The 24,334-nt window shown below is 40.8% G+C and overlaps 2 protein-coding genes across 25 annotated transcripts in view; one reads left to right on the forward strand and one right to left on the reverse strand.

The window, feature by feature from the left end:
* LIPA (lipase A, lysosomal acid type) overlaps positions 1–24,334 on the forward strand; it is a 277,547-nt gene that overhangs the window by 180,268 nt on the left and 72,945 nt on the right. The gene's annotated exons all lie outside the window — the stretch shown is intronic.
* LOC103566590 (interferon-induced protein with tetratricopeptide repeats 2) lies at positions 738–23,752 on the reverse strand. 2 transcript variants are annotated; one of them, XM_070561819.1, is made up of 2 exons: positions 23,590–23,752; positions 738–3,659 (listed from the first exon to the last, which is right to left on the reverse strand). In XM_070561819.1, the coding sequence occupies exon 2, from the start codon at positions 3,506–3,508 to the stop codon at positions 2,258–2,260; it is 1,251 nt and encodes a 416-aa protein (XP_070417920.1). In that variant the 5' UTR covers positions 3,509–3,659; positions 23,590–23,752; the 3' UTR covers positions 738–2,257. The 2 variants fall into 2 exon arrangements, with proteins under 2 accessions (XP_070417920.1, XP_008541259.2); XM_008543037.2 differs by lacking the exon at positions 23,590–23,752 and adding an exon at positions 7,454–7,769.

A 24,334-nucleotide genomic window follows, 5' to 3' on the forward strand; every position in this document is an offset into this window, starting at 1 on the left:
AGGGTTTGGGTGGCATGCCATGCAATGACAAGATTACATACACCTGGTGTACCTTCTTTAGCCCTCTACAGGTGCCAGTGGTCCTCTCTCAAGGTCAGCTTACCTGCCCATCTTACCTTCCACTCAGAACATTCCTGGTTTTCCTCCCCAGGCACCAGATCCAATAATAAGTCACTCAGGCAAAGTGAGCTGAACCTTTCCCCGAGATGGACGCTTGTCCAATTCAGTCCAATGGAATGAGTTTACCTTTGCAGCTGGTATGAATTGTGTTTTCCACCAGAGGCCTCTTGACAAACAAGAGCAACTTCAGGGCTTTGTGTCTCTTTCTATTTTGTACTTAATAGGGAAAACTCTCCAACATCCTTTAGAATGCCTCCAGGAGGGGGCATAACAGAATTGGCCACACTTCCTCATTTCTCATAATGAAGGCTCAGAAGAGGACAGAGAATGTGGACACAGGATGTTAACAAGATATAACAGAGAAGGGCAGCAACCCACCCTCTGTCAGTGTGGGGACAGGGTATTTGTGTATATGAAGCTGTGTGGTGGTGGGTGTCAGGGTAAGCCTGGACTCTTAAGGCTGTAGAAAAAAATGTTTCTTTTGTTCAGTGGTCATGATAGTAGACCAGTCTGGGTTCTATGGAGCCAGTTCATCCCCAGGGTAATGTTTCATTTATGCGTAGCTGAGTCTGGAAGACTTAAGGTACAGCAAAATTTCAGAAAAACCAGAACACTTGTTTATGTTCCATCACACCTAAGTTATTTATTAATTAAATCTGTGTATTTTTTCAGGAATCCATACTTTGCATATTGATAATCTCAAGTGCACACACACTATTTTTAATACAGATAATAACATGAAAACCGTGTTCCAGTTAGAATTTAATTTAAAAACAGCTTGAATTTTATAGTATAATGCTTTAATTGCTTAATAAAATGTTAATATCTATTTAAACTAATTGAAATATAATTTGACATATAACATTCTGTAAATTTAACGTGTACAACATGTTAATTTGATGCATTTTTATATTGTAATATGATTGTCAGTGTAGTGATAGAATCTCTATTACACCATGTAATTATCATTTCTTTTTTTGTGGTGGGAATAATTAAGATCTTATCTCTTAGTAAGTTTGATGATTCTAATACAACATTGTGCCTATAATCACTATAGTGTGCATTAATTAGATCTCTAGGACTTATCCACAAGTTTGCAACTTTATACCCTTAAACAACATCTCTCCCATTCCCCCACCCCCAGGCCCTGGTAACCACCATTTAAATTTAAGCTAATTCCAACAGGCAAACATTTTGCAACCCAGAGGGTGGCTGGTGATCTCATGCTGGCCCAGCTGACTCTGTTTTGCTTCACACTAACCTTGACGTTTCAGGTCATGCAGTATTTACCTAGAAAATCCCAATGACCACAAGCATACCATGAATTTTGTGGTTTCCCTGAAGATTTGAATCCTCTTTCTTTTGTTCTTCACATGCTGTATTATGATTCCAGGCAGGGCAGAGAGGAGGTAAAATTTCCCTGCGTGGCTCCTGAAACTCTGCTATTGTGGTTGCCTGGACCACATTGCTTCTGCTAGATATGTGCCTTCTAGATTTGACCTGTTCTCTGCTCTTTTTTTCAAACTATGTTCCCACCTCAGTTAATGGGACACTTGAACCCATGTTATGTAGGAGAGTCTAGATTGAGGATTGCCTGGGGAGGAGAAGGGGGAAGGAGGCAGAAGTGAGAGAGGGGACACCAAGCCCTCTCTAAGCTTTGTTCCTCCAGCCTTTGGATGGACGCAGCACATTAGTGCCTATGCAGGGCTGAGCTGTACAGGATCTAAAACGACTCCAAGGATGGAAAAACATTGTAAAAATGGACCACATTGCTACCGGTGTGAGCAATCTGGCTGCTTTATATCAACATAGAAACATACCCCAGGCATCACCCTATGCAGGGTGACTAAGCAAATGTCCCTGTGCAAACCGATCCCAAGAATTCCATTGGAAAATAGCCCCTTTACCAAGCCCCAGGACCTACCCCCAACCTAATGCCTGTCCCAGAACTCCTTGAGCAATTCAAGTGTTAACACCTGGCCCAGAAGAATTCTCCATAACCCTGATCTAGTACGGTGGCCAGTGTCTTAGTGCATGCCTATGCCACACCAGTTGTTAAATATTTTGAATACGAACTTGGTTGAGGGGTTTCAGCTCCCTTCTAGCAGTAGCCCTGTGGGCGCCATGTCCGGGTTCCTCATTCCTCAGCTAAAGATGCTGAAGGCATGAGGCTTCCAGAGTCCAAATCCCTTTCAGAGTTTTCATCTGCTTGCCCCGTTTCTCCATTTACCTCCTGAAGAAACGCCAAGAGATGCAAAGCCTCAGAATCGGCTCTGTTTCTAGACAGTCTGGTTTGGGCAATTTTTTCCAGCTTGTTTTTCATCTTTTCTTTCTCCTTGGACTCCTGGTTTATTTTCGCACCCTCTATAAAATGGAGGATGGCCTTGTCTTCACACTTCATTTGATACAGCTGAAAGTTGCCATATCGCAGATGGAGCACTTGTTTGGCTACAGAAGTAAGCTCTTTGCTGAATTCTTTTTGGAAGTAATACTCTGCTTCCTCATACTGCCCTGCTTGTGCATAGAGGCAGGCAAGATAGGAGCAGGCATGAGAGAGATTTCCATTGATCTCATCAGCTTTCTTTAAATGATCCACAGCTCGTCTTATTAGTTCCTGTACCTTCTCTCTTTTCCCGTACACCTCATTCTCTCCTACCTTCTGTATTTCGAGGAGTTTTGCCCTATAGCAGCACCCAATATGGTAATGCAGGTGGGCATTGTTTGGCATGCATTCTACAGCCTTTCTAAGCAGTTCTATAGCTTTGTCCAGGGCACCTTTGCTTCGATACAGCCTTGCTGCACTGCGAAGCACATCTGTTGCATGCGGGGCTTTCTCCAAAGCTTCTTCAACTAACCTCTCTCCTTCACCTTCTTCGCCCAGCTGTTGAAGTTTAAGAGCCAAGAGGACTTTAACATACTGGTTGTCAGGATTCAGCGAAATGGCTTGCCTCAGAGAGTCAACGGGATTCTGAGGCAGTGGCCAGTTATCTAGACGGTAGCTCGCAATTGCCAATCCAGGGGTGAATTCTGGGTTCTTTGGGTTCTTTTCCAGAGCCTTCTGAAAACATGCTTTTGCCCTTTCATTTTGGTTTCCTCCACACTTTAACCGTGACCACCCTTCCTCACAATCTATTTCAGGTCTTTCAATTCTATAATGGCTGGAAAACTTCTTGCACACTTGTTTCACCTTGTCTACATAAATCTGAGCTTCCAAGAGTCTGCCCATGTGATAATAGACCCAGGCATAGTTTCCCCAGGTGACCAGACTTCTGATTTCTGCTTGGTCAGCGTGCTCTCGCTGGATTAACTCCTCAGCTTGCCGTAAGCACTCCAGGGCTGCCTCGTTTTGGCCTCTGTGGTGTTTTATGTAGGCCGATATATTGTACATCGTGGCTTTGAATTCACTGTTCTGAAACTCAATTTGGTTACACACTCGGTCTTCAAAATTATCCAAGGACTTTTCTCCTTCTAACAAGTTCCAGGTGAAATGGCATTTTAGTTGCCTCAGGCTGCTCTCCAAGGAGTTCTTTGTGGTCTCACTGTAGGGAAAAACACAAAGATGGACATTTTGAGACATAGCGCAGATTCGGTTGGCAAGAAATGGGGAGTATGGCAAATAGGATTCTTTTCCTCCTAAAGGGCGTTTGCCCCAATCAAAAAGGAAAATTCTTTTTTTCTCTTTCTATATTTTGGCCTGTGTTAAATGCTGACGGAAGCAGGAATGGGTGACAATAGCAGCAAAAGAGTTAGGGGGAGGGAGTGGGCAGGTCTCTGAGCCTCGGGCTGTTTTCCTGAGTAAGGCAGTTTTTGTGAGGTAGTGCTGGCCCTCCGCTTTCTGCTTACGAGGGCCTCTGCAGGGGCTGCCAAATCTGAGGGAAGTGGTTTCAGCAGAGGTTAGATTTTAGGTAATTTTTAAGTCTATTTACTTGCTTTTTGTTTCTGTTCTTCATTTTTACCTAGCATTTACTTTTGTATTTTGAAATTTTAATTGTATAATTTTCTATTCTTTTAATGTTTTGCCATCCTGATTTTAATCTCTTTTTATCCATCTGAAATTCAACTCCATTTTTTGTCTTCTATATTTTTAATTCCTTAGTTCTCCTTAATTTGTCTTTTTAAATCTTTATTACTTTCTATTTCCTGTCTAATTATTTGAGCTTGTCATATATCTTTAATTGATTCTTTTTGTTTATCCAAATTTTTCTATTAAATTGTTTTTGTCTTTTTATTATTTTGACATTCTATATTCTCATTTTTTCCTAACTTTGCCATCTTAACCATTTAAATCTTATTTTCAACCACTCTTAATTTTTACTCATTTCCCCTGCTTTTGTATTATTCTACCTCCTAACTTTTTTATTATTATTATATATGTTAGCAATGTCTTAAAATTTTATTTTGGAATAAAATATAATCAATTTTTGCTCCCCCCTCCCCCCTCTACTTCTTAGCCTGGTGATTTCTGTTCTTAGCATGTCTCATTGAATTAATCTATTAATAATTCTACATTTGTTGCTTTAATTTTCTTTTGAAATTTTATTGTTGCTCTCCTGTGGTTTGCTTTCATAATGGGGTTAGAAGTGTGGCTACAGGAGGAGGCCCACAAGACAGCTAGCATCTTTTCTTATGGAAAATGCTCTTTTTCCTTTAGTGCCCTTGCAACTCTTCTGGAAAGATTTTCCATTCTTTTTTGTGTTGATCCTCAAAAGAAACAAACAGACAAACAAATATGCAAAACCAACCAAATAGAAACAACAAACAAATAAACAAAAAGCTCATCTTGAATAACTTTGGAAATGTGTAGGTTAAAAATCATTAATTGCCTAAAATTGTTTCTCTACATTATCTATGTATTAAAATACCTGAAATTTAGCTTTTTCTCACTTAAAAAAAGGTTTTTTTCATGGTATATATGAATTAACTCTTTTATCAGGAGCTGATATTCTAAATATTATGGATTCTGACATAGAGAACCAGTAGACATCTGGGAAGTCATGTTATGTGGCAAGGATCACTTTTGAAATACTTGTCCAAATGGAAAATTCTATTCCCCCATTTTCTTCCTGCCCCCTATCTTTCACTTTTTATAGCCCCCTTCCATCCCCTAATTTGATTGGACCAGGGCTGGGCACCCAAACTCAAGTGAAAGCTGGAAACGAAACTGAGAGGGAGTGAGGGAGCTAAAGCCCGTTTTTACATGTTAAAAAGAGTGCTGTGCATGCTGGTGGTCTGATGGTGACCATATTCCGTAATATATCGTGCAGAGTGAGTGACCCAGATGCACACGGAGAAGACACAGAGTCTGGGTCCCTCAAGCTCTCCAGTGTTCGTTCTACTCCTCCTGGGGTTGCTATAGACCTATGCATAGGTCCTGTCAGCCATTCCAGGAACTTTAAATCAGTTCCTGCTCATATCTGTTACTTGAAACAAGTGGAGACTTAACTCCCTCGAGCAGAATAAACAAAAAACAGGAGGGAAAATGGGTAGGAGTTTCTGCTCAGGGAAGGACCCACTGTCCTTTAAAAGCGCGGGGCAGGTCTTAGCGAAGATCCAGGTTGTCTGAGCCTCTCCATGTAACATGGGGGGAGGGGGCAGGGAGCCCAAGAGAGTGCCTGCCTTGGTATCTGGCGTTGTAATGACAGCAGTCTTCCCTTGAAAAGTTCATGTCCAATCTGATCTACTTTCCTTCTCAGTGAGGTTACAGGAAGATTCCCTTAGCACATAAGCTCTTTAGCTCCTGTCTCATTTTATAAAAGTTACAAAGAGAGCGAATACAGTTGAAATGATCTCTAACATATAAAACAAAAACATATGGTTAGTTGTGCATTTGCAGGATAGAGACATTTAATATATACACTTAGATAAAATCCCTTTGAGCAGCCATTCAAAAGGCATCCAATTGCACTGTGTGGTTATGGGTTTTTATTTCCACTGGTAAATCAGAGGCTGGTCCCAGATACTTGCTTCCTGGACTCAGACTTGTCAGACTTCTACTCCTGATAGCTCTAGAAGTTCCAACTGTTTACACAACCACAATAATTTCGTCCCCTGCCTCTTGTCTGGATGAAAGCCACAGTGTCACCATTTGCCAGGCTCAGATCTGATGCTGCCACCACAGTGTCTTAGAGCAGTACCAGTACCACTCAGGAGCCTGTTAGAAATGTGCCTCCTTGGATCCCAACTTAGAACTACCAAATCAGATCTGGGGTAGGGGCTTGAGCCCAGGAATCCATCTTGTAAACTCTCCAGGTGTAAACTCTTAGGCATGCTCAAAATTGAGAACCACTGTCTTAGAGCACAGGGGCAATGCCTGGTGACAGAGCCGATAGCTAAAGAATCAAAGAAAATTACAAGAAAGACCGATAAGTCTGTATTATTATGGCAAAAATTCTAAGAGAAGATCATACTAAAATTCTAAGAAATAGGAACAAGGATTCTAAAGATTCTGAGTTACTGTAGAAACAGACATCTGGAAATACCTCAAATATGTTTTTTTTCTATCAGGCAGACATGCATATTAGCAAAAAAAATATTGTTTCTAGAAGAGAGATCAGGAAACTTATAGAAGGAGCGTACTGTGTGCCCTAGGAAGTAAGAGATGGGGCTGGTGTTGCTGGATTCTGTAAGCCCCCAAGACTGAGGCTTAGGCATCCTCACCCTCAAACTGGAGAAAACAGAAAGCTGCTTCCTACCCAATGAGCTAACACTTCCTCCCCAGGGCAATCTTATGTTGCCGGAGTGTGAGAGGATTTTAGAGGTGGGGACTATTTTCTCCAAGCACTCCATTTCCAATTCATAATTCAGATGGGAGGACTTTAGCCAATCAGTAGAATTTTGGGGTAAAATATATTTTGGTTGAATGAATGAATACATTTTACCAGCCGTAAGACAAATCTGAAATGAATGAACACATTAAAAGTAATATCCACCTTAGCATGAAGTAGGGTTGCTTACCTTGAATACATTTTTAACAATATCTGCTAAAAAAGAGATCTTTTGTTAGATGAGAATCTTATTAAAAGCCCCTCACTTAATCCTTTCAAATAAGAAACAAAAGAGAGACAGTCTAAAGGAGCAACTCCCCCAGACCCCAACTTTAAATGAAGCACCTGCCTGATTAAACATCGCTCTGTCTCTGCCCCCTTCCTTCCTGCCTCACTCCTCTCTGACCTCAGCGCTCAGCTTCCCCAGTAGGTGGTAAGGCTATAAACAAACCCTAAAGCAAAACAATTCTGGAACTTGCGTTCATTGGAGCACGGCTGTTTAGGATTCGCATTCCACATTAAGATTGATTAGACATTTTCACAGAGATTAGAGAAGGGAGAATCCTTACCCCATGATTGCCGTGAACTTCTCAGCTGTTCTGAAAGGCTGCAGTTTAGGCTACTGTGCTCTTCAGAAATCTCCTCTGCCTCAAGTAATTGCCACAGAGACCTATATATGGAAGCATCACCTGATTCCTTAGCCTCATTTCCTCTGCAATTGATTTTAGGCCAGAGAAATTGAAACTGGAAAGTGAAATTGGCAGAGCTCTAAGAGAAAATGAATCTTGAGTAAGAGGCAAGACCATTTGGGGCCCCTACCCCCACTCTATGCAGTGAGTCAGAAGAACTTCCTCTTTGTGAACTATATCATGTCTTAGATCAGCTGAAGGAGGGAGCCCAACTTGGAGAAGGATACATTTACCAAGCACCCTGCCTCATTATTGCAATGTTAACCCATCCTCACCGTGCCCACCCTTATTACCAATGTGTCCTGCAGGCCACTGTAAGGAGCAGTTATGTGACCTCCACAGGGCAGGAGTTTTCATCTGTTTCATTCACTGCTGAACCTCCAGTCCCTGCAATAATACCTGGCACATGGCAGGCATTCAAAATGTAGTTGCATGAATGAATACCTGATTAGAACCATGGGCTCTGATGTCAGTCTACCTGGAGTTGAAACCAGGCTCCATTTATATGCTGTGGCACTGTGGAAATTATTAAAGTCTCTGTGTTCTAGTTTGTTCTCCTGAGAAATGGGGATAATACTGCTACCAATTCATAATGGTGTTGTGAGGACCAAATGGGTTAATACATAATATCCTTAGAATAAGGCCTGGCACATAAGTAAATGTTAGTGTTTATTATAATTAAGAACTAAAATCATTACCCAAAGAGACCAGAAGGGAAACTTTTTATGTTTGCTTTTTCCAGAGCTTTAGTTCCTCTAACATTCCACAATCCATCATGACCACTAATCTAAGCCAAACAATTCCTAACATCTCTGCACATTCTTGGCTTCCCTGAGCTCAATAACATTTTAAATCTCCATGGGTTACCCTGGTATTCAGCACTCACACATGGCAATTTGCAGCCATAGCGATTTGTTATGATAGAAGAAATGTGATTTCTTTGCTTTTTTCTTATTCATACACTTAATCACAAAGGGATTACAATGTACATAGACCCAAGGGAAAAAAGGTAATAGCACCAGGTGTCTTTGAGGTCAGGAAATTACACAGAGCATAGGTGAAACATATTCTCTGATAAAACTGAGGTTGCTAAGGTGGGCTATTCAGTCTTGGAGAAAGCATTCATTATTGTGGATTTTTCTGCTTTGGGCAGCGTGGAAGCAGAAGCTATGCTTCTTGACAATCCTCTACCCTTTTATTAGAATACACAGCTAAGCCTATCCCAGTTGGAAAACCTTACTTTTAGATCTCACTCAAGAGTTACAAGTTCTTAGTTCTATTTACAAATTCTATTATGTATTTATAGAAATGTATGTCAAATTACAAGAAATGCTGAAATATGAAACTAGGAACATTGTGGGTTTTGTTTTGTCTTTTGGAATTTGCGTTCAAGAAAACTATTGTATAGAAATGTTTAAATCTTATTAATAAAGGTACTGGCTGGGGAGAAGCACAGAGAAGGCACATGGTCAGTGAGTTTTGAAAGTGCCTAAAGGTACTGATTTACTCTTCAGAAATCTGTGTGGCCAGTGCCTGTGTATAATGCTACCACGATAGGGTTCTAACAGTTGTGAGAAAACACGGTATGATTGCAAAATAGAAACCGGAAAGGAAAAGCAGTTTTTCCTGGCAATATTGCTATTTTGAGAAAAATGAAACTGACTCAGTGAGAGTTCTGTTTACTGCGGTTGTTACAAATACTGATGTGTCAGTGTCCTAGAATATATGCCTAGGGCTGCCCCTGTCTCAACCTAAACTAAGACTCCGTGTTTGCTGTACTCAGAATGAGGAAAGCCAGCTTGAGGGGCTGCATCAGCTACAAAGAGGGTATAGTATACCAGCTCTCACATGGTCATCAACCACCAGCAGTACCAGCATGATCATGGAACCAGCTAGAAATGCAAATTCTCAGAATCCATCCCAGACCTAGTGAATCAGAAATGCTAGGAGTGGGACCAAGCAATTCATGGTCTGCTTAGATGTAAGGGGCAGTTGGGAAACATAGATCCAGACTAGGAAGCCCCCCTCCCAGTAACAACTTCATACTATGGAAGCAGGAGCACTCATTTGGGTGGGCCAGAGCTGTTTCTATCACACTGTCTGCTCTGGCCCTAATATCCATAACGTACCCTTCCCAAACACAGAGCATACTCAGACCTTTCCCAAGGGAGTCAACTCAGAGTCAAGGCAATCATTGCACCAGCTCATGGTCAGAGATCTCTGGGTGATTCACTGTTCTCCTCAATGGTCTGGGTGTGACTCCTTGTGATCTGGTGATAAAAAACTAAAAGACTAGATGAGACTAGGTAATTCATGTGAACCATGTACAATGGTAGGGCGTAATAACCATAATACATTCTAATTTGAAAAACAGGAACAGGGAATCACCTCAGAGGTCACGAGTTGGTAGCAATGATGAAATTCTGCTGGATAGGCATTCTGAAGACCCTCTATCCTGGCAATGGTGAAAGTTTCTCAGTTAGACCCTGATTCTGCTCTCTGATGGGAACTCTCTTGCGCTCGTTCTCCACATCCCCGGCTCCATCCTCTGGGAGGTTCCTTTTGACATTGACTCTCTTATTCTGACCTCTTCTGCTATGGGGTGGGGATTCTGTTTTCACCTTGTTGGTCCCAGAGACCCCTGTCCTCATGTAGAAACTTTATTGGTAATATCCCATTGAAGAGCATTTAGGCAAAACATTAGTACACTCCAAGAATGCCTCAAATGTTTGTCAATGTTTGATTCTGAGAATAAAAAAGTTTTAGAAGTAGATTATCATGGAAGCATTGGTAGGTAAAAGAGAAGTGAAAAAGGCCACATAATGGTACAAGGGACAACAAGGATAGTCAGAGGAAATGTTTATGTGTTCTCTACTTGTATATTAACTCTGGATTTCTTTTGAAGCTGGCAGTAGGAGCATTTGCACCTCTCTTATCAGCTGCCTCACCAGGTCTCTGGAAGCTTTTAGAGTCTTTCACAGTTTCCAACCAGACTTTGCACCTTTCTTTTTTTTCTTTTCTTTTTTTTTTTTTTGAGGAACATTAGCCCTGAGCTAACATCTGCTGCCAATCCTCTCTTTTTGCCGAGGAAGACTGGCGCTAAGCTAAGATCTGTGCCCATCTTCCTCTACTTTATATGTGGGATGCCTACCACAGCATGGCTTGCCAAGCAGTGCCATGTCTGCCGGGATCCGAACCGGCAAACCGTGGGCCGCCGAAGCAGATCGTTTGAACTTAACTGCTGCGCCATCGGGCTGGCCCTGCACCTTTCTTTAGACTCCTTTTGTACTTTCTAAAGGGCTAGAGGCAGAGACCCCCAAATTCATGCAAGTCCAAGCAACACAGGCTAAAATTGCATCTCAGTGTCAGGGGAGGAAGGTATCACTATGAAATAAAAACCCTGGTCCCTGCCTTTCTGGAGTTCCTAATATGATTGCAGGATTAAACTTTCACACACTAACAACAGAGAGGAAAGCCCTTCAAAACTGGAAAGCAGGGGCCGGCCCCATGGCCGAGTGGTTAAGTTCACACTCCACTTTGGCTGCCCAGGGTTTCGCTGGTTCAAACCCTGGGCGCGGACATGGCACCACTTGTTAGGCCATGCTGAGGCAGCGTCCCACATGCCACAACCAGAAGGACCCACAACTAAAAAATATACAACTATGTACTGAGGGGATTTGGGGAGAAAAAGCAGGGGGAAAAAAAAAGATTGGCAACAGTTGTTAGCGCAGGTCCCAATCTTTAAAGAAAAACAAGGAAACTGGAAAGCACATGGAATGGATGAAGCTATTTTTGGGAAAGGAGACGACTGAAATTGTGTGTGTTGTCAACAGAAGCGCAATATTGTAGTGTGAACTATTAAACATGTATGCTTTTCATCTTGGTACACTCTCATTTATCACGTTACTTGGCACCCATTGGGAACCCAAGAAAAGTTTGTTGTACAAAAAAGTAAATTCCCTAATACTGATGGCAGAAGAGACAGAGGAGAGTGGTCAAACGGAGGAAAGTGGTCAGAGTAAACTTCCAGGAGGCAGTTACATTTTCAAAAATCAATTTTGATGAACAAAATTATGGGTAGGTGAAAAGAGTTGGAGAACATTTTGAGTATTGTTGAGGTGGGGTGAGTGGGTGGGTGGTGGTAGAGATTAAGTCATGGGGAAGGACCTGGAAATAGACACTAGTCAATTATGTGCAGAGATTTTTAAACATTGATTAGTGTGGTCTGCACATGATAGGAACTAAATGCAGAGTGGACACCAATGAGGTGGTCACAGCATTCTGCCCTGACCATCTTTGTTTTGAATTTATTTTGTTACTTACTTTATTTCACTATGTAATATTTGCTCTTGGAATCAAACTCAAAAAGATATACAGTTGAAAGTAAGCCTTCCTCTGATACAGACTCCCAGACAACCACTTTCCTCTTTAGAGGCTACTCCAGAGGGAATATATCCTTCCTAAATATTCTATGCATACTTGTGATATGCTTTTTCTTTTTTTCTCCCTCCTGCCCTTCCTTCCTTTGAATAAAGCATGCTGTTCACACTCTTCTGCAGTTTTATCTTTTCATTTTTAATATATCTCAGAGATAGTGTTCTATCTATATTTTTACATTTAGAACTGCTGTTTTATTTAACAATAGGTAATGCTATTCCATGTACGAAATATTAAGTTAAATTACTGAGTCCCCTAAAGATGGATATTTGAATTGTTTTCACTGTTTTGTTATTATAAACAAAGCTTCATGAACATCCATGTACATGTCTTTGTGTGCATATGCAAATACAGAGTAAATTAATAAGAGTGGAATCTCTGGGGCAAAGATTCTTGTATACTTAATTGCCAGCAACAAATTCCCTCAGCTATACAATGTACAATCTCAATAGCAATGCGCAATAGAGCCTGCTTACCCACATCCTTGTTACTACACTCTTAGAGAAAGTGTTTTCTTTATTGACCTGAGATGGTCTCCCTTGTAGTGTTGATTTGCTTTGCTCTTAATAGGAATGACATTGATAATCGTTTCATAGGTTTAAAGTCATTTTCATTTCCTGTCCGTGACTTTTGCCCATTTTTCCACTGAGTTGATTTTTCTTTTATTTAGAGGCAGATGTAGAATTGAACCCAGGCAGTCTAGCTTCACAGCTTACACTCTTAACTAGCAGTCTAAAGCTATAGGTAGCAGCTATGTAAATATAATTCACTTGTTAAACAAGTATTTGAAATACATACACGTATGAGTATGTGTCTTGGTACATATACATGTCTACAAATGTTTGTTGAACAAATAAATGAATTTACGTATTTATATCTCTGTCATTCACTTGTTAAATAGGTATTGGGGCAGGTGTCATTTTAGGCAGTAGGGATAAAGCAGTGAAGAAGACACACAGATCCTTACTCTCAGCTCACATTCCAGTGGAAGAAGACACCATTAAATGAAAATATGGGAGAATACAAGAAAATATCCTTGTGTGACACTATCCGGTCATGATTACTGCTGTCCTGATGAAATTAAAACTGAGAGTATTAGTCAGGATCCGTCTGGGTATTTGGTGGTGATGAGGGGGGAGCTAGAGTTATTTTAAGTAGGGTAGTTTGAAAAAGACTCCCTGAGGAAGAAACATTTAAGCTGCAACCTAAATGACAAGAAAAAACTAGGTCTTCAAAGATCTAGAGGTTGGGGGAACCTTTCCTGGCACAGAGAGGAGCAACTGCAAAGGCCCTGAGGCAGGAATGAACTTGGCATGTTTAAAAAAAAGAAGCTGGGGGCCAACCCTGTGGCCGAGTGGTTAAGTTTACTTGCTTGGCCGGTTTCAGGGTTTCGCCGGTTCAGGTCCTGGGCGCAGACATGGCACTGCTCATTAGGCCACATTGAGACAGCATCCCACATACCACGACTAGAAGGACCCACAACTAAAATATACAACTATGTACTTGGGGAATTTGGGGAGAAAAAGCGGAAAAAAAAAGAAGATTGGCAACAGTTGTTAGCTCAGGTGCCAATCTTAAAAAAAAAAAAAAGAGAAACAAAGCTGATGCATCTGATGCAGGGGGAGGGTCATGTGAGATATGTCTCAGAATCAGCCAAAGACCAGATCACTTGGGGCCTGTCAGATGGGATAAGAAGCATGGATGTTGTTCTAAGTGACATATGAAACAATGGATAGGGGTGTGTATTATGGGAGAGTTTAAGCAGAGGAGTGACTTGATTTTATATATATTTGGACAAAATCATTCTGGCTGTATGGAGAATGGATTTTAAGAAGTCAAGTGTGGAAACTGGTAGACAGCTTAGGAAGCTATTGTCTAGGCAAGGTCCAGGCAAGGACTGATGGTGGCCAAGATTAGTGTGATAGCGGAAGAGACAGAGAGAAGTGAACAGATTTGGGGTATATTTTTTTTTTTTTAAAGATTTTATTTTTTCCTTTTTCTCCCCAAAGCCCCCCGGTACATAGTTGTGTATTCTTCATTGTGGGTTCTTCTAGTTGTGGCATGTGGGACGCTGCCTTAGCGTGGTCTGACGAGCAGTGCCATGTCCGCGCCCAGGATTCGAACCAACGAAACACTGGGCCACCTGCAGCGGAGCGCGCGAACTTAACCACTCGGCCACGGGGCCAGCCCCAGATTTGGGGTATATTTTTGAAGGCTGAGTCAACAGGACTTGCTGATTATTGGATCTGGGGTATAAGGTAAAGAGAGAACTTAGGATTATAGTAAGTTTTTGGTTTGAGCAACATGATGGACATAGTAACACTTACTGAGTTGAGGAAGACAACAGGAGAAATAGGTTTATGGGAGAAGCCAGGAGTTCTGTTTTGGCATAAATTGAGATGTCCATTGGACATCCAAGTGGAGCCATTAAGGCAGTAGTTGGATAGATGAGTCTAGAGTTCAGAGGTCAACCCTGGAGTGATAAATCTGGAAGTCCTGACCATATAGGTAGCTCTGAAAGCCTTGGGTCTGAATGCCATTACCTATAGAGGGAATGTCGACGTAGAAGAGAGGGCATGCCCAAGAGAACCTTGGGGCACTGTGACTTTCAGAGATTGGATAGAAGATGAGAAGCAGCAGAGAGGGCTGAGAAGGAGTGGCCAGTGAGGAAGGAAGACAACTCCATGGTAATGCTGCCCTAAGAACTAGTGAAAAACAAGAACAAAAAAAGAGGTTTCAAAGAGGAAGTGGTAAAGTTAGTTCTTGAAAAAAGGTCTAAAATGAGGACATAAAAGTGGCCACTGGATTTGGCAACATGTTGGTCATTGGTGACTTTTGTAAGAGATGTGTGTCAAGAGAGATGGCGGGAAATGCTCATTTGGAATGAGTTGCGGAGAAAACAAGAAGTGAAGAGGCAATTCTAACAAGTTTCACTGTGAAAACAGAAAGCTGGGTGGGTATAGCTAGAGATAGATAAGGGGAGATTGTTTTGAAACTGGGTGATATTAATGAATGTTATATGCTAATGGGGGTGATTCAGTAGGGATGGAAAAACTGATGATACAAAAGAGCTGATAATAACTGGAGAGTCTTTGAGAAGGTGAAATACGATGTAAATCAAAACAAAGTTGTGATGCTTTTTAAAAATTTACAATAGGGATAATTCTTCCAAAATTATGGAAGGGGATGCAGGCTGAGGGCACATAGTTAGGCAGAGTGAAGATTTGGTAGTGACAAATGAGGATGGTTTTATAAGTTTGCTTCTTAGGGAAGATATACACCAAAATGTTAGTGATGCTTTTCATTTTTATTTACTTCTTTGTGTTTCTCTCTCCTCTGCCCCTCACTGTTTGCTTTTGACCATGCATTTCTAAAAATCAAGTAATGTATGTGTCATAAGATCATGGAATTAGTACTAATAGTTTCCATTTTCCCCTTCAGATCCATTATTCATCCTTCTCCACCTGCCTTTGTAGACATCAGTGATCTCCACAGTCTCTGGCTTCTCAGTGGGTTTGGCCAAAAGGAAACACAACAAGAGATCAGAGAGAGGGAGCAGTATCCTCAAATATTTACTTCTGGGGCTTCCACCCTCCAGAACTTTCCTCTAAGGAAGTCCACAGTTGCTGTTAGTTGGCCCTCTGTTTACTGTTCTCTCTTTATGTCCCTGTAACTTTTCCCTTTTCTTGCTCCTTTAGGCCCAGTATGTTGTTACCCCCAAGATATTACATTGGCTCTTATTGTCTCTAAACTCAACCCACCTCTTTATTCAACTTTCTTCAATTACTCAGCTTGATTTTGACATCATTTTCCTGCTAGGAAGCTGACTTATACAGAAAAAACGAGGAAACCTTAAAAATCAGAACTCAGGGCCTGAGGATTTACTGAGAAATGAAATTATTGCATTCTCTTTGTGACCGGGAATTGTTTTATCTTTCTGAGTTCAGATTCCTCATATCTTTTGTGAGGATTAAATGAGATAACATATAAAAAGTACCTGTAACATTGCCTGGCACATAGGAAGCATCTGAAAATATTATTTATTAATATCATTATCATTCTGTGTAACAACAATTTACATTAGTCAAGTGGGCCTTGCACAGGAATCATCTCATTTAATGTTTACAGCAGCCCCAGGAGGCAAGTGGTAAGTATCCCCACTTACAGATGAGGAACTGAGAGAGCTAGTTTCTTACACAGTATCACACAGCAAGAACAGTGCCATATCAATTAACCAAATGTCTGTGTGACTGCACTCCCTGATCCCTTAAGTGTTAAAACACACATGATATTTTGAGATTAGTCAGAATGTAAAGAAGAATGTTATGGTTTGAATGTTTGTCTCCTCTTAAAACTCATATGTTGAAAACTAAATGCTCAAGGTGATATTATTAAAGGTGAGACCTTTGGGAGTTGCATAGGTCATGAAAGCAGAGTCCTAATGAATGGGATTAGTGACCTTACAAAAGAAGCCCCAGAAAGCTAGCTTGACCCTTCCACAATGTGAGGGTGCAAGGAGAAGTCTGTGACCTGCAAGAGGGCCCTCACCTGATCATGCTGGTACCCTGATTTTGGATGTCCAGCCTCTAGAATTGTGAGAAATGAGTTTCTGTTATTTATAGGCTATCCAATCTGTGGTACTTTGTCATAGCAGTCCAGATGGACTCAGACAGAAGGGATGGCCTTGAAGGAAGGGGAAGTAGAGGAAATTTATTCCCAAGGGCCATACTGATTTCCACTTATCTTTTTTTCCCCTAAAGATTGGCACCTGTGCTAACATCTGTTGCCAATTTTTTATTTTTACTTTATTTTACTTTATTTTTCTTCTTCTTCTCCCCAAAGCCCCCTGGTACATAGTTGTGCATTTTTAGTTGTGGGTCCTTCTAGTTGTGGCATGTGGGATGCCTCCTCAGCATGGCCTAATGAGCGGTGCCATGTCTGCACCAAGGATCCAACCTGGCGAAACCCTGGGCCGCCGAAGTGGAGCATGTGCACTTAACCACTCGGCCATGGGGCCGACCCCATTTCCCACTTATCTTAGAGAAGGATGTGCACAGAGATTTTGGAGCTCCTAATGCAAAGGGAGAAGTAAATCTCTCAGCAGAAATGCTGTTGGAGAATGGTGTGGTAATTGACTAATAATGTTTAGTGAGGTTGGTTTTTTGTTTCTTCTCTCAAGGATGGAAACCAGGGTGTAGGCCTAAACTTCTGACCCACCAAACTAGTCAGAGGAACTACAGGAAACGCTGGGGCCAAGATGTCAAGAGAAGATGAAAAGGCAATAGTTTGGGGCTGGATATGAATAGATGTCCCTTGGGAGAACTTTCACTGGGATGGAGTCTGCACAAAGCTAGTTCACTCAGATTGGCCCACAGTGAGCTTTTTATCCATCTGAAGTTGGTCCAATAAGTGGAGTAACACCTGTGTCACTAACTCAGTTGATTTGCTTTACTGAGCTGGTTCTTAGGACAGATTCAAGAATTGGAACAATAACACAAATGCTCCCCACTCTATGTTGATGGGTACCATCTGATGCCATGAACCACCATCCTTTTGCTTTGGTCAGTGGTCAAGTTTTCTGTAGCCACAAAGGCAATAGTCAGGTTCCCTACAGAGATGGAGGGGAATCTGGAGCAGATGAGAAACATGACAAAAAGAGGCCACACTCAAATTCTTTTCACAAAAATCAAATGGCAAGCTAGAAGACAGAAAATAAATGATTACAACAAGTATGACAAGAAATATTATTTTTAATATGTAAAGGGCTCTAATAAATTATTTAGCAAATAGTAATATGAACAGGCAGTTTAAAATTTACCCATATAGGGGCTGGCCTGTTGGCGCAGTGGTTAAGTTCGCACCTTCCACTTCTCGGCAGCCCAGGCTTCGCGGTTCGGATCCTGGGTGCGGACATGGCACCGTTTGGCACGCCATGCTGTGGTAGGTGTCCCACGTATAAAGTAGAGGAAGATGGGCATGGATGTTAGCTCAGGGCCAGTCTTCCTCAGCAAAAAGAGGAGGATTGGCAGTAGTTAGCTCAGGGCTAATCTTCCTCAAAACAAAAATAATAATTTACCAATATACATGTGGAAAATGGTCAGTAATAATCAAAGAAATGCAAACTAAATCAACAGTATTTCAAAGCCATTTAAAACTATTCAATTACAGAATTTTTGTGTGTGTGTGTGAGGAAGATTGACCTGGGGCTAACATTTGTTGCCAATCTTCCTCTTTTTGCTTGAAGAAGATTATTGCTGAGCTAACATCTATGCCAAGCTTTCCCCTATTTTCTATGTGGGATGCCACCACAGCATTACTTGATGAGCAGTGTGTAGGTCCACACCCATGATCCGGACCTGTGAACCCCGAGCCACTGAAGTGGACTGTGTGAACTTAACCACTATGCCACCAGGCCGGACCCAGAAAAAAATTTTTAATCATAGCTGGCAAGAATATGATGAGTTGGACACTCCAATTTATACATGAGTGTTTGGAACATATTTTGATAAAGAACTTGGCTGGTATTGTGGCAAGACTAGGAGCTTTTGACATAAAAATTTGAATTTTAGGAATGTACAGAAAATGAGATATTCAATCTAAGTTTATGATGGTCTTTTGATGTCTCATCTTAGCTAGGCTAAATACAATGCCCAGTTATTGAGTCAAACGTTAATCTAGATGTTTCTGTGAACAGATTTTGTAGACATGATTAAATTCCATAATCAGTTAATTTTAAGTAAAAGAGATTATCCTAGATCATCTGGGTGGGCCTGATTCAATCAGTTGAAAGGCTTTAAGAGAACTAAGGCTTCCCTGATGAAGAAATTCTGCCTGTGGACAGCAGCTGCAGCCCACGCCCCGGAGTTCAGCTTGCCTCTCTTGATGGCTTGTCCTATGGATTTGGACTTGCCTAGCCAGCCCTCACAATCACATAGGCCACTTCCTTGCATTAAATCTCTTAGTATATATCTCCCACTGCTGCTGCTTCTCTGGTTGAACCCTCAGTGATACAAAGGTTTATGAACAAAGGATGTTCATTGCAGGATTAGTTACAACTGCTTAAAATTTTAAACAAACTAGATGATAGTTCATAAAGAATATATTTCAAGGTACTGTAGGACTATCAGTTGAACACATGAGTCTGTTTTAGCTCGCTCCTCAAATCCTACTAAAATGACAGAGTTTATGAAGGCTTAAATCCAGAAAGAAAAGAGAATAAAGAGAACACAAAGCAACAAAATCTTCAAAACTCTGAAAGAGATGGATAAGTGGTAATTCCTTATACTAAACCTGAGAAAACTACATCTATTAGCAGTGGAGGAAATCCAACAAACAACCCAACATATAATGGCAGAATTCCCCAAAGGCTCAGGAATTAGTGGCATGAGGTGCTGCAGAAGTGTGTGTGTATAGGGGTGAACAGGAGCTAAGAATATGAGGATTGATTAATACTTTTAAGAAGCTATTCCTATAGATTCTGCCTCTGGTCCTTGCAACTCCCACTCCCGAATCTCGGCAGAAGACTGTAGGTTTACTCCATAAAGAGTATAAAATAGAGAGGCCTAGAGACAAGATTAAAGGCACAGTTGAAGTCTGGAGTACTAGGCTGAAAGATAATGGTTAAACGAATATTTGCGTATTAAATTTTGAGACCACATCTTCTTCCCTACTCAGCTCCAAAAAATGCTACAGCCAGGCTTATTCTTTCTAGGCAAGAGATTAGAAGACAGTTATGGAGGGAATCAAGGAAGTCCAAGAGAAAAAGCCTAAAGATACTAACATCAGGGATTCCCCAATAATATGGTACAGTGAGATCACCTTATAAGGAAGACCAATCATCAAGCCCCACACGTGCTCCAAACTTCAGGTCATGCTTTGGTGTTTCACTACTAATTATGAACCGGCATGAAAGTATCCCCAGACATTTTAGGAAAGACTGTCACATGGAGGACAGCAGCCAAAACAAGCAAATAGTTAAACTGACTTCAAGGGAGAAGAAGAGTTAAAACAGCAACACTATCATCAATAAATTGAGATGTTGGAGAAGACATTGCGTCATAAAATAAAAAAAAGGCTATGAAAAAAATGAACTTTTAAAGAACTTGGAAGAACTCTTGGAAATTAAAACAATAATTAAAGAAATGAAAAACTCGAAAGAAAGATTGGAAGAAAAATTAGAAAAAAATCTTTCAAATAGTTGAACAAATGGATAAAGACAGGAAACATAGGGTACATAAAATAAGAAAATTAGAGGATCAGTCTATGAAGACCAATATCTGAATGATAAGAGTTCTAGAGAGGAAAAAGAATATAAAAGGAAGAAAAGTTATTCAAGAAACTTCTAATTAAAAAAAGAGGAAAATCCAATGAAATTTCCCTGAACTGAAAGTTGTAAGTTTCCAAATGGATAAAAATAAACCTTTATCAAGTACTCATGGTAAACTTCTAGAACACTGGTGACAAAGAGAATTCTACAAGTTCTAGAGGAGAAAAAGGATTTATATAAAAAAGCAAGAATCTAAATGTTATTGGACCTCTCAACAACAACACTAAATGCTAGAGGACAATGGAGGAATGCCTTCAAAATACCATGGGAATATAATTCATAGTTTAGCTTTTGGATGGAGTATGAGGTCAGAACATCGTGCCCCACAGTCCACTGGGGAAGTGGGCATCAAGTGGAACTGAGGGGCTTGCCCAAACCAACAGGCCAGACAGCCTCCAGGTCCAGCTTCGGCCTGAGCTCCTGCTTGGTCCTCAGCATTGCACAAGTCTCTTACTCCCACTTCCAAGTCTCGCCAGGGAAGTCCAAACGTCCAGACCTACATCTCTTTACAGGGCCATCAGTGACCTGGCTGGAGACCTTGTAATGTAAAAACTTTCCCACATAAAGTGCATATATCAAATGTTGAAATTTTTTTTTAAAGATTGGCACCTGACCTAACATCTGTTGCCAATTTTCTTCCTTTTTTTTCTTTTTTCTTCTTCTTCTCCCCAAAGCCCCCCACTACATAGTTGTATATTCTAGTTATAGGTCCTTCTGGTTGTGCTATGTGGGATGCTTTCTCAGCATGGCCTGATGAGCGGTGCCATGTCCATGCCCAGGATCCAAACCAGCGAAACCCTGGGCCGCCAAGGTGGAGCATGTGAACTTAACCACTCGGCCTCGGGGCCGGCCCTTCAAATGTTGAAATATTTTATTTCGGGTTGGTTATATAATGGATGATATGAATTTTTTCCCCTTATACTAGCTGATGTTTTTCCAAAGTTTTTTAGTGTGCTTATAGTATTTTTATCCTGAAATGATTCTAGTTAGGTTTCTTGTGTGTGTTTTTTAAAGGTCACTGAAGATTAAAAACAAAACAGAAAAGGAGAGGGTGGGTACTGGGACTGATCAAGCCCAGCTTCTCTGGAGGCTTTAGGGGCCCTCAGAAATGTGGATTTGGGTTTAGTGCCAGACTGTGGTTTTTTTGGAAAAGAATTAGCTAAACCCAACCCATCCTTTACTCAGAATCTTATGCTGAGCTCTGATAAAGAGTAGGCTTCCCTTAAAAATTATAATTAAATAACCCCATGCTCCTGACTTTTCCTTTCAAATGAAAAACAGAGAAACAAAAGTCTGTAAGAACATTTCTGTCAGGTTTTCATCCTTACACGTGGCAAAATGAAATAAATTTGCCCCTCCCCTATCCCCCAGAGCCTCCAGGGCCTGCCTTCCTCCAGTCACTGGCCACTTCCTGTTTAAGATTTCTAAAAACTCCCATTAGGGAGACCCTATGTGAGTACAGAAGTGCTACAGAATTTTAAATGCCTGAAACAATTATTGTCTAGATGAAGGTATGTTAAATATTTAAGCAGATGCTGAAATCTAGCACTTAAAAAAAAATCTGCCTCGAGATTTTGAGAGATTAGACACAATTCAAGGGATCAATGTAAGAAAAAAACCTTTACATCATGGTTGTAGGCTGAGCACTGCCCAGCTGTCCTGCAGTATTATGGCAAAGGCTAATTTGCTGCTTGGAAATCTGCCTGAGCCGACCGCAGATTCTGAGGACGAGAAGCACAGCGCTGTTGATGAAGGATACCTTTATGTGTACTTGCAAATATGACATGGAAATTTATCCTGGCAAGCACAACTAACTTGCAGCCACCCTGGTTTCTTGCTGGGGGAAAAGAAGACTTTGGCCAGGAGAGCTTTGATCTTTCTGGTTGGGAACTCAACTGGGATGAAATGTTTTGGAGGAAGTATGTGTAAGGAAGTTCAAGGGAGAGGAAAATTTCCTAAAGGGTGGACCAGAGATATAGCAGTCAGAGAACCAGAAGTCTAAATGACCACTAGACTTATGTAGCTTCAGGAGAATTGCTGTCACCAGGAACACCACTAGCTAACATTGATTGAGAATCTTTGCTCAGGGCTTTATAGGACTCATCTGATTTACTCCATTTGATGCCACGTGAGAGGTGGACATTTACCAGATGAATAAGAGAAGACTCAGAGAGCTTAAGCAACATGCCCAAGGAGGCAATCGAGGTCTGTCTGACTCTAGAATCTTAGTTGTTTGATTGTGGGGCTTAAGAGCAAGGATTCTCTGGATATAAACTACACAGGTTCACTTATATACTCTTGGTGGTAATGTAAATTGGTATAGTCATTATGGAAAACAGTATGGAGGTTCCTCAAAAAATTAAAAATTGAACTGCCATATGATCTAGCAATTCCGCTTCGGGGTATATATCCAAAGGAATTGAAGCCAGTATCTCAAAGAGATATCTGCACACCTATGTTCACTGCAACATTATTCACAAGGGCCAAGATATAGAAACAACCTAAATGTCCATTGTGGATGAATGGATAAAGAAAATGTGATATATATATCACATATCCTATATATATGTATACACACACACACACACACACACAATGGAATATTATTCAGCCATAAAAAAGAAGGAAATCCTGCCATTTGCAACAACATGAATGGTCTTGAGGGCATTATGCTAAGTGAGATAAGTCAGACAAACACAAATACTGTATGATATCACTTATATGTAGAATTTTAAAAAGCTGAACTTGTGAAAACAGAGAGTAGAATGGTGGTTACCAGAAGCTGGAGAGGTGGAGGAATTGGGGAGATGTGGTTTAAGGGTACACACTTGCAACTAAGTAGATAAATATGTTCTGGAGACCTAATGCCCAGCATTGTGATTATAGTCAACAGTATTGTATTATAAGCATCAAAGTTGCTAAGAGTTGAGGAGTTGACTTGGCTAAGAAGGTGCTCCTGGAGAGAGATTGTGAGAGACAATGTTGGCCAAGTTGAGGAGAATTAGGCTATGGTCTGTGTTTTCTTTGTGAGTTCCCATATAATAGAACCAGTCTTGCTGAGTAAACTAAGACTTGGCAAGATAGCATCTAGATTCAAGATATTTTTTGTGGAAGTACTTATCTACCATCATCATTCTAATTGACCTATTGATGATACCCAAGAGTATGTGTGTGTAGAAAGAGAGACAGAGAAAGATAGATAGGTAAATACATGTATATGTAAATAAACATATAGATATAAATATATACATACCTGTATATCTACCTATCCATTTCTCTGAGAACCTTCAGCTTAGACTCAAGCAATTCTTCCAGTAGGTTACTGGACATCTTCCCTGGGGATAGTTATAAGGCAGGAGCTGGTGAACTACGGTCTGGGGGTCAAATCCATTCCTCTGCCTGTTTTTGTATGGCCTTCAAGGTTGGTTTTTTTTTTTTTTTTTAATGGTTTTAAATAGTTGTAAATACACAAACACAGGAAAACATGTGACAGAGATTGTGTATGGCCTGTAAAGCCTAACAAATTTACTATCTGGCCCTTTATAGAGAAAAATTGCTGACTTCTATCATAAATGAATTCAATAAGTCTAAAATGGAACTTATCTTTTCCCACGAAACTCCTCTTCTTCTCCTAGTCCCTATATTCATGAAAAGTCCTATAATTTACCCAATTAAGCCACCTAATAAATTAGTAAAAATCTGGAGAAATGTTTTATATTTACTGCCTGCTATGACTGGATTTGCCTAGGGAAAGTTTGCCACTATTTGAATATGTTTTTCTCTGTAGGATGTCTTGTTCCCTCTGTTCCATTCTGCTTGTCAGTGAACCCCAGGACAGCCAGCACGCCTGCTCTGTGGCAGATAGCTGTCTTCACAGTTTATCTCATGTGGCTGAAAGCTGCTGTATTGCAGATGTAGCAATAGTTTCCCTGTAGGAATTAACTCCTTTCTGAATTCTCTCTGAAAGTAACATCTTGCTTTTTCATGCTCTACTGTCT

This window comes from Equus przewalskii, chromosome 1, assembly GCF_037783145.1.
Source record: "Equus przewalskii isolate Varuska chromosome 1, EquPr2, whole genome shotgun sequence".
Lineage (NCBI taxonomy): Eukaryota > Metazoa > Chordata > Mammalia > Perissodactyla > Equidae > Equus > Equus przewalskii.